Source organism: Euprymna scolopes, chromosome 10 (assembly GCF_053919585.1).
Source record: "Euprymna scolopes isolate OS-2025 chromosome 10, ASM5391958v1, whole genome shotgun sequence".
In the NCBI taxonomy this organism is placed as follows: Eukaryota; Metazoa; Mollusca; class Cephalopoda; order Sepiida; family Sepiolidae; genus Euprymna; species Euprymna scolopes.
In genome coordinates this window covers 99,047,752-99,062,751 of record NC_136491.1, presented here as the reverse complement: position 1 = coordinate 99,062,751, position 15,000 = coordinate 99,047,752, and the positions used below count along the sequence as shown (strand labels likewise).

At 36.4% G+C, this 15,000-nt stretch overlaps 1 protein-coding gene across 8 annotated transcripts in view; it reads left to right on the top strand.

The window, feature by feature from the left end:
• Window positions 1-15,000, top strand: part of LOC145286160 (uncharacterized) — a 205,414-nt gene that overhangs the window by 165,630 nt on the left and 24,784 nt on the right. For all 8 annotated transcript variants that reach the window (XM_080134939.1, XM_080134932.1, XM_080134938.1 and 5 more), the window contains 4 exons: window positions 1-298; window positions 4,782-4,904; window positions 9,831-10,067; window positions 12,489-12,675. The exon at window positions 1-298 is cut by the window's left edge and continues 179 nt beyond it. In XM_080134939.1, the coding sequence (XP_079991065.1) occupies window positions 1-298; window positions 4,782-4,904; window positions 9,831-10,067; window positions 12,489-12,675 (845 nt within the window). The remainder of the gene's footprint in view (window positions 299-4,781; window positions 4,905-9,830; window positions 10,068-12,488; window positions 12,676-15,000) is intronic.

Here is a 15,000-nt window from a genome sequence, read left to right as displayed (position 1 = left end):
CGGAACCAGGCAGCCTCTGACAGTGACGACAAATCTCAGACAGCGATGGAACTAGTGAATACTTCCACCGTATCGAATGCCAACGAGTTCTTGCCGTCAAGGAAAACACGTTGGGACCAGTACAATCAAATCCGGTTGAATAAAGCGTCCATTCAGAACCTGCAGAGTTCACTTGACGAACAAGATTTGTTAAGGCAAGCATTTCTGGCTCAGTATAAACCAAAAGCGTGTGAATCTTCCAGAACTTTGGCAGATGGTTGGGCTTCTTACCCTCGTGCAAAGAGTAAAGACAGAACAGGTAAAACTATGTTATTTTTTGTTGTCCAGAAACCATGTTGTTTCACCAAAACTAATGTATCATTAAGGTGCAAATAAGTAGTACATTTAATGTATTTGGCACAATGATTAGATTGCTTGCTCATGGGCAGGGAGACTAGGGATCAATCCTTAGTCGGGTCATATAACTATATATAGACTAGCAAGGAGACCCGACGTTGCCTGGGATTGAATAATAATCAACGAATGTTTCACACTTCCATATCTTTATTGCCATCGAAATTGGTGAAATCGCCCATTTTTTAATCAATTCGATTGATTGCCTGCTCTAGTTGGGGACCCATCGTGGTGCACCAGGAGGAAGCTTCGCATGCCTCCCTGCAGTGACTTAGTTCACAATAAATTGTAGTCTATATTGCATTGTAGAGAACCTACTATTGATTTTTTATAAAATTACTTTATATTTTTTATTTATAACGGCTTGAATTAAAGTTAAAAATGCAAATGTCAAGTATCATGATTCAGTTGTGGTCCAAATTGAAATATTCATTTCAAACGCACCCCTGTCATATCAAAGAACCTACTATTGATTTTATATGCCTGACCTTATTGCTTGTACGGTGATAATGGTTTGGATTTAAGTTTAAAATGAAAAAGTCAAGTATCATAGTGCCATTGAGCTTTAAACACAGACATTTATTTCGAACGCGCCTGTGTCATATCAAAGAATTGTTGATTTGTTGATTTTATATGTCAGACCTTTCGACTTGTGTGGTAAAAAAAATTCTAAATTGCACTTGTGATGTTAGGCTTTGTAAGGTGTTAACTTTGGTCAAAATCGGCTGTTTCTTTCTTTCATCGGATTATTTCAATTATAAATTCTTATCGAAGATATTTAGATAAAAAAAACAATCTAAGAACACTGCTATGCACATAAAGTACATTTGTGTGAAATTTCATAAAAATCGGCTAAGCAGTTTCGGGAAAGAACTCAGAAACAGACATACACAGACACAATGTTTCTTTTATATAATAGTAAAAATATAGATACATCGCTATATGTCATTATTACATGTATAACGAGATCTAAGATTTTCAGTATTTACTTCAACGTGAGTAGAGTTAGACAGTGAATTATGGAAATAAATATGGCAATTAAGCTATATATATATATATATATATATATATATATATATATATATATATATATATATATATATATATATAATAATTGTATGGATTGGTTTCCTAGAGGTAAATCTAATGAAATCCGTATGATTACTAAAGATTGGTGAATAATGTTTGTATATATATATATATATATATATATATATATATATATATATATATATATATATAATTCCAGGTTAATATTTTCCAGAGGTAAAGCAACCAATGAACTTTTAACGAGGTTAATTCAAGAGATCTCAATACCGAAGTAGGGCAAGATATACTTTTTATTTGTTTTACATTTATATGTCGCTACACATTCATGAGCATGTTTCGGTCAGCCAGTTACAAATAATAAGTGACGGCTGATGGACAATACATAACGGAGATTCACATACAAAGAGGTATCTTCCAAGGTGATTCCCTATCACCACTACTATTTATTATAGCTATGATGCCCATTAACAACATACTAAGACAATGACAAGCCAGATACAAGTTCACTAATACAGATGAAAGAATGAACCACCTAATGTACATGGAAGTTATTTGTAAAAAACAAAGAAGGAATTAGAGATACTAATAAACACAACCAGAATCTTCAGTCGGCGTATCCAAATGTAATTCGGCATGGAAAAGTATGACATTACCCAACCAAACGGAGATGAGGGTACTAGGTGAACATAATAGCTACAAATATGACCAGGAAACTTATGATAATGCACAATGCACTACATTCAAGGGATGATACTAACCAACTCTATGTGAAAAGAAAAGATAGTGGAAGAGAGCTGGTTAGAGGACTACATAAATGATACAAGAAAGGAATTGGAAAAATACATAATGCAGAACACTGAAAGAATAATTACTGCAGCAAAAGTCACTGAAAAAAAAAAGACAGAAATAGAAGAAACAAGGGATGAGACGAGAAAAAGAAAAATGGGAAGAGAAACAATCACATGGACGATTCATAAGGATGATAAAAGATGAGACTAACGAAAACACTCGGACATGGCTACAAAAAGGAAACTTTAACAGAGAAATTGAATCCTTATTAACAGGGCACAACATAACGTGATTAGAACCAACCACATAAAAGCAAGGATTGACAAGACACAAGAAAACAGCAAATGAAGACTCTGCGGACAAAGAGACGAAACAATAAACCACATAATAAACGAATGCAGCAAACTAGTTCAAAAAGAATATAAGAATAAACACGATCAAGTGGGGAAGGCTGTATACTAGTAATTATGCAAAAAACTGCATCTTAAACATCCAAACAAATGGTACAAGCACAAACCGACAGCAGTACTTTAAATGAAAATCATAAACTCCTATGGGACATGGATATACAAACGGATACACCTATTCAAACAAGACAACTGGATGTCATACTAGTTAAGAAGAAGGAAAAGAACTGTCAGACTACAGAGTGAAGATCAAAGAGATGGAAAAATGGAGCAAATACACTGAACTTGCCAGAGAGCTCAAATGAATATGGAAGATGAAAAAAGTTAAGATAACACCACTAATGGTAGGAGCGCTAAAAACAATATTGAAAAACTTTGAAAAGAGAATGGAGAGATCGGAATCAGAGGGATGGCTGATAAGATACAACGATTAACAGTAATGAAGACTACTGAAATATTAAGGAAAACCCTTGAATGCGGAGACTAATACACATGAACTACAGACACAAACTGGACATTCAGAAAATGCTACAGATGTAAAACACAAAGGAACATTTTTTTCTGTGTATCACCAAAAACTGACACTACACCAAAGCAAGGAGGGTCAAGAAGGAGTGAAAGCACTAGCTAGACCTCTGCTGAACGAGTGCAAAGAGAACTAAGACATTGGGGAGGCTTGTTGCCACCCAAATTCCAGTGAAGGTCGTTAACGAGAAATTATTGTAAGCGGCTGCTACAATAATGCATATCATATCTACAATGGTTATCGACAGAGGTTGAGAGTACTGGAAATCCGGGGAGACTTGTTGTCACCCAGACTCCAGAGAATGCCACAGGTTGTTCTCAAAGAAAAATGTTTGATGATGGCCTGTGTGAATAAATAATAATAATAATAATAATAATAATAATAATAATAATAATAATAATAATAATAATAATACAATCTTTAATAATAAAATTAAATAAAATAATATTCGTAATAATAAAAATTATTAAAATCACAAAACTAAAATTACATAGGTAAAAACCTTTAAATTTGTATATCGATAAAAACAAAACAAAATACAAAAGAAAACACAAATATATCTTATTATCGCGTGGGGGCGTGACTTTAACCAGAAAGGAAATATACAAGACAAGTTCTGTGTTAAAAAATATAGGTCAACGATTACATCAACCGGTATGCAGATTTAGCGACTTGAACTTTGGAGAAAGATTTTGATTGAAGATTCAAATTTCCATTATTATTACTCGTGATAAAAACGGATCAAAAATATATGAATTAAACTTACTATCGTCGTCGTCGTCGTCGTCGTCGTCGTCGTCGTCGTCGTCGTCATCAACAACAACAACTAGCTTATCTTAAACAATTGTTTATTGGAGTTTTCGGAATATTCCATTTTCATTCTAAGGGAATGCAGCATTATAACGGTCGAAGCGATTTAAAATATTCCATGATGAGGAGAGTATTAATATATAGATGATGATGATGATGATGATGATGACGACGACGACGATTACTAACTTAATGATGATGACGATAATAACAATAATAATTAGTTAAAAATATACAATTAGATTAGACTATGGCAAGGATAAATAAAACGGGGGAGTAAGTAGGTGGCTTAGGAGGTGTGATTTATAATGCCTACAATCAATCGATGTTTCTTGTTTTTTTTTATATTTAGGAACCTATCCCTATCCTTAAATTTCATAATAAACAGCTTTTCGTTAAGGCAAATAAAGCAAGTGGAATGAATGACAGGGTTTTTTTTTATTTCCCAATTAATCATTGGTGTTAGATTATTTCTTATTAGTTCTCTGTAATAATAATTATAATCTGGATTGACGAAACAGCATTTATGGCCAGTATATTTTTATTTAAAAGTATTGCTTGTTTGATCAATATGGTATTTAGTGATGGTAGGAACAGAGGTTGTTATACAACTTTGTTTGAGGAGACATTTAGAGTTATACAACTATAAGTTTTAGTTTTTTGCTTTGGTTATAATTTAGGATTGTATTATTGTGATTTTTTATTATATATATTTTATTACAGCAATAATGCCATTGAATCAGAATAAAATGGCAGTATGTTTTGATGTTTACATATGTTTTAAGTCTCAACTTGTTGCTTTTCAGGCCCCAAATCACCAAAATCAACCATTATACCCTCAGTCACAAGTGACTCAACATCAATGTTGCTGGCAGCACCCTGCATACCTCAAACCTGGGAACAAAGACAAGGATATTCCACAGACCAAGGTAAGCTGCTCGACTGAGATCCCATCTATGGCTCCTCCTTCTAAACCATTCACAGCAAGAACTCATCTTATTACTACAGTGGAAAAAGACTTTCCTTTCTCTCTCCATGTGCTTAGCATCAGGTAGAATTCCTATGGACAAAGCTTCTTTGTTAGAGATTCCCACCTATGGAACACATTATCTTGGTATTGCTTCTTTACTAATTATAACTTGGTCGTCTCCAAATCCAATGTCGACAAATACTTGACATAAACTGCCTGATAAAAAAATCAAACTTAGTTCATATCATTGACTGTTCTTTATCTTTCGGCTAACAATCATCGTATCTCATTAATCATTATCTTCGAGTTGCTACTTGCCTTGATGAGCGGTTGCCCAATAGTAACAATAAAACAAAAAATTACAATTGATCTATTAAATACAATTGTCATTTGATAATTATTGAGAGTTGGAGGAAACCTAAGAAAACAACAATGAGTCTGTTAGTTGAATAGAGCTGAAAACATATGGTAACATTTAATGCCAATAAGACTAAACTTCTTTCATTTAACAATTACAAATTCAACCACTCATTGCCACGACTAATAACACTCTACCTGAGATCTTACCATTCAAACTTGTCAGTTTAACATTCATAGGCAACAGGAATTGGAGCAGATACAAGGTGGGCTTCCTCTACCATGCTAGAAAATCACTCTGACCAAAGAGTATCCTATATCTCTACAAAGTCACCATTCGCCCATGCATAGAGTATTGTTGCCACATCTTGGCTGGTGTATCTACGACTAGTAGACACGTTATAAAAAAATGTCTCCAATCTAATAGGTCCCGGACTATCAGCCATATTCCAACCTTTGTTCCGTCATTAGAATGTTGCATCCCTGTGCCTGTTTTACAAGTCCGTTAATGGAATGTGCTCTGATGAACTCAGAGCTCTTGTGCCCCCTCAATGTATACATTCCTAACCAACCAAACGGTAGAATCACACATCTTTACTGTTGAGGTCCCTAGATGCCATAAAGTCTTCTACTAGTAGTCTAATAGTTTCTTTCCTCAGACTGCTAAACTTTTAAATTCCCTTCTTGATTCTAGCTTGCCTGACTCTGCTGACATGCAGAAGGTTCATTATAATACAAACGGACATCTTGTGCATAGTTCCTTATAGACATGATCATAATAAGTAGCTTCTCACGGCAAATTCTATTGATTGGATTAGTATGTATTTCTGTGTATCTAAATAACGCGACATTGTGTGTTGGAGCTGTGCACACACGTACACACACACATAACAGTCAGTAGCCAAAACGCACTGAACGATTTAGGGTGAAGCTGTCAAAACTCATTTTGCCGGTGGTGAAAAATCAAGCACTTGACCCTCAGAGCTGCCGAGTTTAGAACACCTGTTGGAGAACAGGTCATGTAAATATATATATATATATATATATATATATATATATATATATATATATATATATATATATATATCCCAGAAGGAAAGGCAAGAGAGACAGAAAGCAGACAGCCAATGGGAGAAAACAATATTAGACGAGCTGCACACGAGAAAAATAATAAATTTTTTTAAATTTATTTTTATTTATTACATTTTCACCCCAAACAAGGCACGTTGCCACTTTGATGTAGGGGGCTACTATCAGGGACACAGACTACAGGGGTACTAGTGGGAAGTTAGGCAGCAAGATGTCGGTACACGTTACACTTGAACTTCTGCATGTCAGTACAGTTGGGGAAGCAAGAACCCGGAAGGGAATTCCAAAGTCTAGTGGTTCTGGGGAAGAAACTACTGGAGTAGAAGGCTCTCTTACATCTAGGGATTTCTACTGTGAAGGGGTGGGATTTTGCTGCTTGTCGGGTTTGTCGGAGGTATTTACGTAGAGGGATACAAGTGCTTGCAGTTCGTCAAAACATTCACCGTTAAAGTACTTGTAGAACAGGCAGAGGGATTCTACATTTCATTGATGGGACAGAGGCTGAATCTTAGATGACAGTTCAGGACCTATCACGTTGGCGTCTCTCTTTTGAACCTCGTCTAAGAGTGAGAGACTAGTAGCAGATGCACCAGCCCAAATATGACAACAATACTTCATACATGAGCAAATGGTAGCCTTATAGAGGTACAGGATACTTTCGGGCTTTAGTAGCTTTCTAGCATGGTAGAGAGAACCTACCTTTTTCGCAACAGTCCTGACAATGCTCTCAATGTAATTTTTCCAACTCATGTTTTCTGTGAACGTAAGGCCAAGAAGTTTAAAAGATGTACTTTCAGATAAAGAGTCTTTAGCCATTGCTATTGGTGGTAGAGAAGGTTTCTTGTAGTTATTGAAAGAAACAAGTTTAGTCTTCTTAGCAGCATTGAATGTGATCATCCATTTTTGTTCCCATTCCACTACAGATTGGAGGTCGTCCTCTAATGTTTCCGCCATTTCTTTAGATATGTGTTAATTTGTTTTCCTGTCGTGTCTGTTATAGAGAGTGGTGTCATCAACATATATACCCATCTCACAGACAATTTTGTCAGGGAGGTCATTTATGAATATTAGGAATAATAAAGGTCCAAGGATAGACCCCTGAAGCACTCCGGCATTTATATCATATTGTTTAGATGTACGACCATCAAGAATAACCTGGATTTTTCTCTTATCTAAGAAGGATTTAATTAAGTATTCTTCCAGTGATACCATATGATCTGATTTTCCTGAGAAGACCTTCATGCCATATCCTCTCAAAAGCTTTAGATATATCTAGAGCTACCGCTCTACCCTCCCCTGCTTTGTCAAGTGAATGGTATCTACACTCAGAGATTACAGTTAGGATTTCTGCCGTAGAACAGGCTTGCCTAAATTCATGTTGTTGGTCGGTCAGAAGTTTAGCATCTGTAAGGTGATGGACTAGAACTTGGTTAATTATGAACTCAAATATTTTGGTGAAAAGTGGGAGAAGGCTAATGGGGCAGTAATTTTCTGGGTCAGTTCTTTTGCCAGAATTCTTGAAAAATGGTACCATAGAAGCAGTTTTCCAGCAGGCAGGAAAGCAAGATTCATTAAGGCATTTGTTGTAAAGTTTGGAGAGAACTGGAGCTACTTCGGCATAGCACCTTTTTAATAGCACAGCCGAGATGAAATCAAGTCCACATGCTTTTGAAGTGTCAAGATTTTTTATGATAGCATGCCCCTGAAAAGGGGTTATTTTCGGATCGTCTAGTATGGTGTCTGTCTGCAAAGGAAAGTCAGGGAGGGGGTGGTTAGCAGGGTGCAGTGTGGAGTTGGAGGCAAACCGACTGGCAAGCATGTTAGCCTTCTCGGTTGCTGAGCAAACAACCTCATGATTGTTAGATAGTGGGGAATTGTTGATTGCCCATTATTTACTACACTTTTGTAAATTTTCCAGAAGTCACGGGTTCATAATTTCTGTGCTTTGATGCGTTTTTTTTTTTTTTGGTGGTTTCAGTAAATTCTCTCTTAGCTGTCGCTATTTCTTTCTTACAGTTATTTCTGGCTTCTATATACTTCTGTCTGTTTGTACTGGGCTTATGTCGATTAAATCTACGGTAAGCATGCTGCCTGTGTGCGATGGCAGATGCACAAGTAGAAGTAGACCATTGGGGAGAGTAGGGCTTGCTGTTACGTTGTGTCATAAAATGAGTGTTGTATATTGGTTGAAATTGGAATGGAGATGATATATTAAAACGTGTCTATTTATAAAAGATTGAATGTTTAATTATCTTACCAGAGTTAATGTCGTTGTGTGTGTGATCGTCTAGTGGTCTTTCTACTGCATATGTTCATATGCTGTTAAGTGTGAATATGTGTGTGACATGTCATTTGAACATACCTTCTGCGATTTTGTTGGTCCATCTGGAAATTCTCGTCTGGGAGGGAGACTTGATACCTGTTTTTGGGGACGAAGATTTATTTCACTCCAAGACAAGAAATTGGTTCTATAGTTTTTTATTCACCTTCCAGTTTGTTCACAGAAGATTTGAAAGTGAATTTGGCCTGTGTTGTTTTTTTCTTCTAGGTCTTATTTCTACCACGTCAGCGTTTGTTCCCCACCCCCAGCAAAGGGGAGGAGACAACGGCGAAGCCGTCCGCTCTCGTCCAAGTCCCAAGCAAATCTCCTTGATTCAGCTGACGTGATCACATGACTCACACGCAATCCAATCAGCTGATCTTGACTTCCGGTCAACATGTCTACACTATAACTCACACATCTCCCTCACTCTCTCTCTCTCTATCCATTCTCTAACATTGCTATAAAACTTCTGCATGGGAACATGTGCTTCAATTGCTGTTTTGAACCATTCAGTTGTCTCATTTGCGCACTGTTCAACAGGAAGTGAAAAGATATTTTGCCATGGCGCGTCTCTGATGAGATCCCTAAATAAAAGTAACTAATGTTATTTTACATGTTAATCTAAAGCACATAAAGGCTTGATCGTCCGATTCTAGTTTTCTTTCTCTAATCAGGGGGGGGGTCGAAGATAGATTCCAAGTCCGTGCATATGTCTGTCAGTCCTTACGGCAGAGTGGGAGATATCGGGCATGTTAAAGTAGTTAGAGGAGGAGTGTAGGTTAGTCTCACTTAGTGCTAAGATATCTGGGGTGTTTGTTAGGAGAAATGCTTCAACTAATATATATAATATTTTTATATTTTCATAAAAAACGAATTTGGAGTTACAAGTTGTTTCCGGCTGATGAAAAATCGACTAGCATACATGCGACTACACCACATAATTAGTGTCATTTTTAAGAGAACTTTTTTTGTTGTTTATATGCCATTAAATGCAACCAGCAAAAAGAAAACGTATGGAACGGATCTGACGTCGTATGTATTTTTTTTTTTATAAATATGAAAATGATTATAATCAAAATAATACTTGAGTTTGAATTTTTAATCTTGTCTCATCAGATTTGACGGGTGAAGAATATAGCGATGCTGGCACAGAAGTGTTGCTGCGAGCTGGTTCATTCGATAAGAATAGCATTTCACCGGCTGTTCAAAGAAAGGATGGTTGGAGCCATCGACGACGAATGTCTATAGATTCAGCTGGATCCAGTGCTTTGACGAATAGCGATTTTGAAATGTCTGGTTCGTCGTCAAACCTTGCTTTTATGAAGAAAAGATCACAGTCAGCTGAATTCCAAGGTAAGGAAAATATCGGACATTCGTCCATTTTGTTCACCTTGCCTTTTGGGCGATCGCCTATAATACTGGGCCTCGTATATAGAATCATTATTCTTAATTTTCATTAAAATCCATTACATATACTTGATTCTAGAAAATGTCTCACGTTTAAGACGTATATATATAGGGTTTTAAAATCAAATTGAAATAAAGGGAATCTTGCTTAGAGATTAGCTCTCTCTCTCTCTCTACTGTGGTAGAAGATTACTCACGCCTGGGAGTATCCTGTACCTCTACAAAGCCACTATTTGCCTATACATGGAGTATTGTTGCCACATCTGGGCTGGTGCATCTACCACTAGTCTCTCGCTCTTAGACATGGGTTCAAAAAAGGGTCTCCAACCTAATAGGTTTTACACAAGCAATGAAACTCGGACCTTTGTCCCATCGCTGAAATGTGTGCATTCTACAAGTATTTTAATGGAAAGTGCTCCAATGAACTCCAAGCACTTGCATCCCTTCAACGTAAATATCCCCGACTAACGCAACAAGCAGCAAAATCCCACCACATACACTGTAGAGATCCCTGGATGAAAACCTATTCAAATAATTTCTTCCCTCAAACTGCTAGACTTTGGAATTCTCTCCTAGGTCCCTGCCTCCCTGACTGTACTAACATACAAAAGTTCAAGTCTAATGTGAACAGAAATCTTGCTGCTCAACTCCCTACATAGTATCGCTGTAATTTTGGCCCCAAATAGTAGCCCCTTACGTCAAAGTGGCACTGTGCCTTGGTTGGGGTGAATTAACGATTTATTGTAGACTAAGTCACTGTAAGAAGCATGTGAAGCTTCCTCCTGGTGCACTGCAGTGGGTCCCCAACTAGAGCAGACAATCAAAGTATTTAATTGAAATATAAGCGATTTCACAAATTTTAATGATAAAATTATGGTGTGAAACATTCGTTAATTTTTATTTAATCCTGTTGGATCTCTCAGCTAGTTTCATTTAAATGCACTTTAATTTTTTGCAATGATAGTATTCAGTAGCTCAGTCAGTAGAGCATCAGATGCTAAACATTCTAGTTTTGAATCTTGCTATGTCTAGCCATACTGATGAGTCGTAAATGGTGGAAAAGCTATTTATGCGTGATTATATTCTATTTGTATATATGCACAGACATGAAAGCAGTCAATAGACACTCTACAAAACATATTTCATATATTAGTTTGTATTAGTTAAATTCTTCGGACTACTGTTCTCATCTTTAGTACTATTTATACGTTTCAGCTGATGTAACTTCCGTTAAGTACTTTATATGTTATGCTAAGGGTCCATGGCATAACAGATAAAGTACTTCATGAAATTCAGTTGTAAGTGACACTCAAAAAATGTCTGAGGCATTTATTGACTATGTATATATTAATCTTGGTCCAAAATTAAAGTTGTTTTTATTTTTTATTTTTTGTTGGATGTGCAAAAAAAGGAAGTTTGTGTGCTTTTTTGTTGTTATTGAGATAAACAAGAAAAGTCGTCACTAGTTTTATCATGGGTGATAAAAGCGTTGTCGAGGCATGTCTTTCATATGTCCGACAGGCATGTTTGTAATTGTAAACAATTGGGTGCATCGATATCATATATAACTATTTAAGTTTTACATGAGCCAAAGAAGTATTAGAATTTTCAGTCTATGAAAAGGCATATTATTAATTAATCTGAGAGTGAACTTATTAGCATTAAATAGCTTTCTCTTGTAAACCGAGTGATTGTTCAATTCATCAGAGATGAAAAATAATCAATAATAACTCACCAAGACCCTCTGATCACAGGCTTTATTATTAATGATAATAAAAATGTCTATATTATTTTATTATTGGAATCCTTTGAGATGAGTAATTTGTATATTTATTTATTTGCGGACTGTTATCCTCATCTTCATGGTTTTTGTTTCATGACGTTTCGATCAACTATTCCTCTGGCCTTCGTCAGGTGGTTAACTCGTGGAACCATAGAGATTCAACACCTGTATCCACTGCGCCACGAGGCCTGTGGCACAGTGAATAAAGGTGTTGAATCTCTACGGCTCCAGGTGAGCATTGTCTGAAGATAGTAATTTCAATCCTCCCCAAAGCCAGCCAGGGGATTAGTTGACCAAAACGTGGTGAGACAACAACAACTATGGAAGGCAGTAATTACTGAAGATTCAGTTGAGAGACTCAGCATTCCTATTCCATTGCAGTTAACCACCTGACGAAGGCCAGGTGAATAGATGGCCGAAACTTTGTGAAACAACAACTATAAAGATGAGGATAACAGTCAGTAAATAAATAAATAAATAAATAAATATAAAAGTGTTTATTTACATATTTCATTTGTGTATGTATATATGTGAAAAACACGCATAATATATTGCATCATTCATTGTGATTTCTGTTTTTCTAGGTAATACTTTCTCCGACCGCCTGACAGGAAAGCCAATTAACAGAGAAGCCCTGAAAACCATAAATGACACGCGATATCTGGATTTCCCTTCAACTGTTTCAGACGTAGATGATGTTGATCAACCCAAGAAAACGGCGCACATATCTTCAAATAAGAAAATCATCTCAGGAAGCGAAGCTGGTAAAAGGTATGAAATAACAGTCGACATTTATTAGAACGAGAAGTAAAAAACACAAGAATCAAAAGACGGTACAGTTGTAAAAAGTGTGTATTGTTACATATCATAATAATCTTGAGAGACGCTGACATTCACATCGCAAAGCAGTTAAATCATTATAATTTAAAACCCTTCTTTCGGCATCTTTAGATGGTTCTACATCCTGTAGCCAGACAGTTGACTCTCTTGATCTTGAAGCATGTGATGTTCGTCCATCGCTTGCAAAGATGATTATGATTCTGTAGGTTTGAAAATGGCTTGTTAGACTGATTCGAGCTCTGAAGTATTTACCGCTTGTTGAGCACTTGTGGGATGATGCTAACTGCTCTGTCTTTTCTAATGGCACGTTTCCTCTCGCATTCTTCATTGCATGCAGATTCAGCAATTGCAGCACACCAGGAACATCTGTCTTAGGTTAGTTAGAATACAAACCAACCTGTTTGAGGGATACCTTCAGATTGTCCTTGAACCGTTTCTGATATTCTCTTGCAGTTCTTTTCTCTTTGGACAATTCACCATAAAGAGCTGTTTTAGGAGTCTTGAAATTGACATGCGGCATATATGACCTGCCCAACGAACCTGGCACTGCTGCAATATGGTGTATATTAATATGAGGTTTGATAAGACTAAAACCTCTGTGTCTGGTATCTTGTCTTGATTTTTAACAGACTCCAGAGGCAGGTATTGTGATTCAGTTTCTTGGCATGTCTGGCACATACTGTCCAAATTTCACAAACATATATATATATATATATATATATATATATATATATATATATATATATATATATATATATATATATATATATATATAAATTTCATACAGAAATGTGTTGTTTTGGACCATTTCTACACTCCAACGATATCCATTCGGATTACTTAAAACTTGGATCTTTTACTTTTATAAAATTTCTGGATTCACTGGATTTTGTACTCACCAACCATGGGAACACCTTTTCACATGAAACCATTTTTCCTTTTTACCTCACTCCATCTGTTTCGTTGTTGTCTACTCCATTTTCACGCTAGTATGATCCAGTTCATATCTAGTCTCATTAAATGCTTTACAGGCAAAATTTCTTTAGCACTTTGCTAACTCTTCCCCTCTGATGAGAAGGAAAGTATTTCTTTGAAACTGTACAGATTAAGGACGTTCACATCTATTTGTGTTTCCTTTCCGAATAATAAATATGCTTTTAACTTTTGCTAAATTTCTCAACATATTTTATTAAACCCATGTACTTTTTAATAGTTCTTAATTCTCTTCATTCCCGTGGCAATTGTTTGGTGGCACTGAGGTAAAGGCTTGGCAATTGGGGCAAAAGTGGCTTCGTGACTGTGTTCAAATCTCATGACAAGCAGGAATTGTTACCCTACACTGATGATTGCGTACACTCAAGATTACCTAATGTACTCGCCCGAATTCGACGTTTGATAATTTTCAGAGGTGAAACAGTCAATGAATTTAATGAGGTTCATACAAAAGTGCTCAATACTGACTCTACTTTACAAAATACTCACGGAAATGCTTACGTTTACAGACTCTACTTTTGTATAAACACCATCATCTGAAGAGGTTTTTAGTTAGTTGTAACTGATTGATCGAAACATGGTCATAAATGTGTAGCAACATATAAATGCTTATTTAAAATAAATAAGTATATATATATATATATATATCGCAGAGAAGGTTTGTTCAAAATAAACGTAAAATAGACATAATACAACATAATAAATGAAAGAATGAGCACATTAATTGACATAGAGCCCGCTTTAAGTATTCTTACAAACAATCGAAATAAACATGAATAAGCAGGTTATAGCAAATACATGGGCTATGAAAAGAGGGGCGTGCAATAAGTAATGCCCCTGACCCACTTCCCATAGCAGTAGAGCAACGAAACTTGGCATAGTTATTAGTCTTTCTCTACATAGGAAGCACCCAGAGTTATGCATTTCTTCCATCGTTTGATGTAGCTCTAGAGACCGTTTTTGTAAAACACCCCAGGTTGGTCCTCTAACAATGACGTGACTTCAGAAATCAAAGCTGCATCATCTGGGAAACGCCTTCCTTTCAAAAGCAACTTCATGGCTGGGAAGAGGTGAAAGTCAGAGAGTGCAAGGTCAAGAGAGTAGGGAGGATGGAGGGCGGATTTCATAACCACACGCCCATGCTTCTGATCTGGCGACATGCGAGTTGTGGACCGGAGCATTGTCCTGCAGAAGGAGGGTACCGTTGCTGACCTTGCCCCGCCTCTTAATTTTGATAGCTTCCCTTAATTTCCTCAAAAGTGA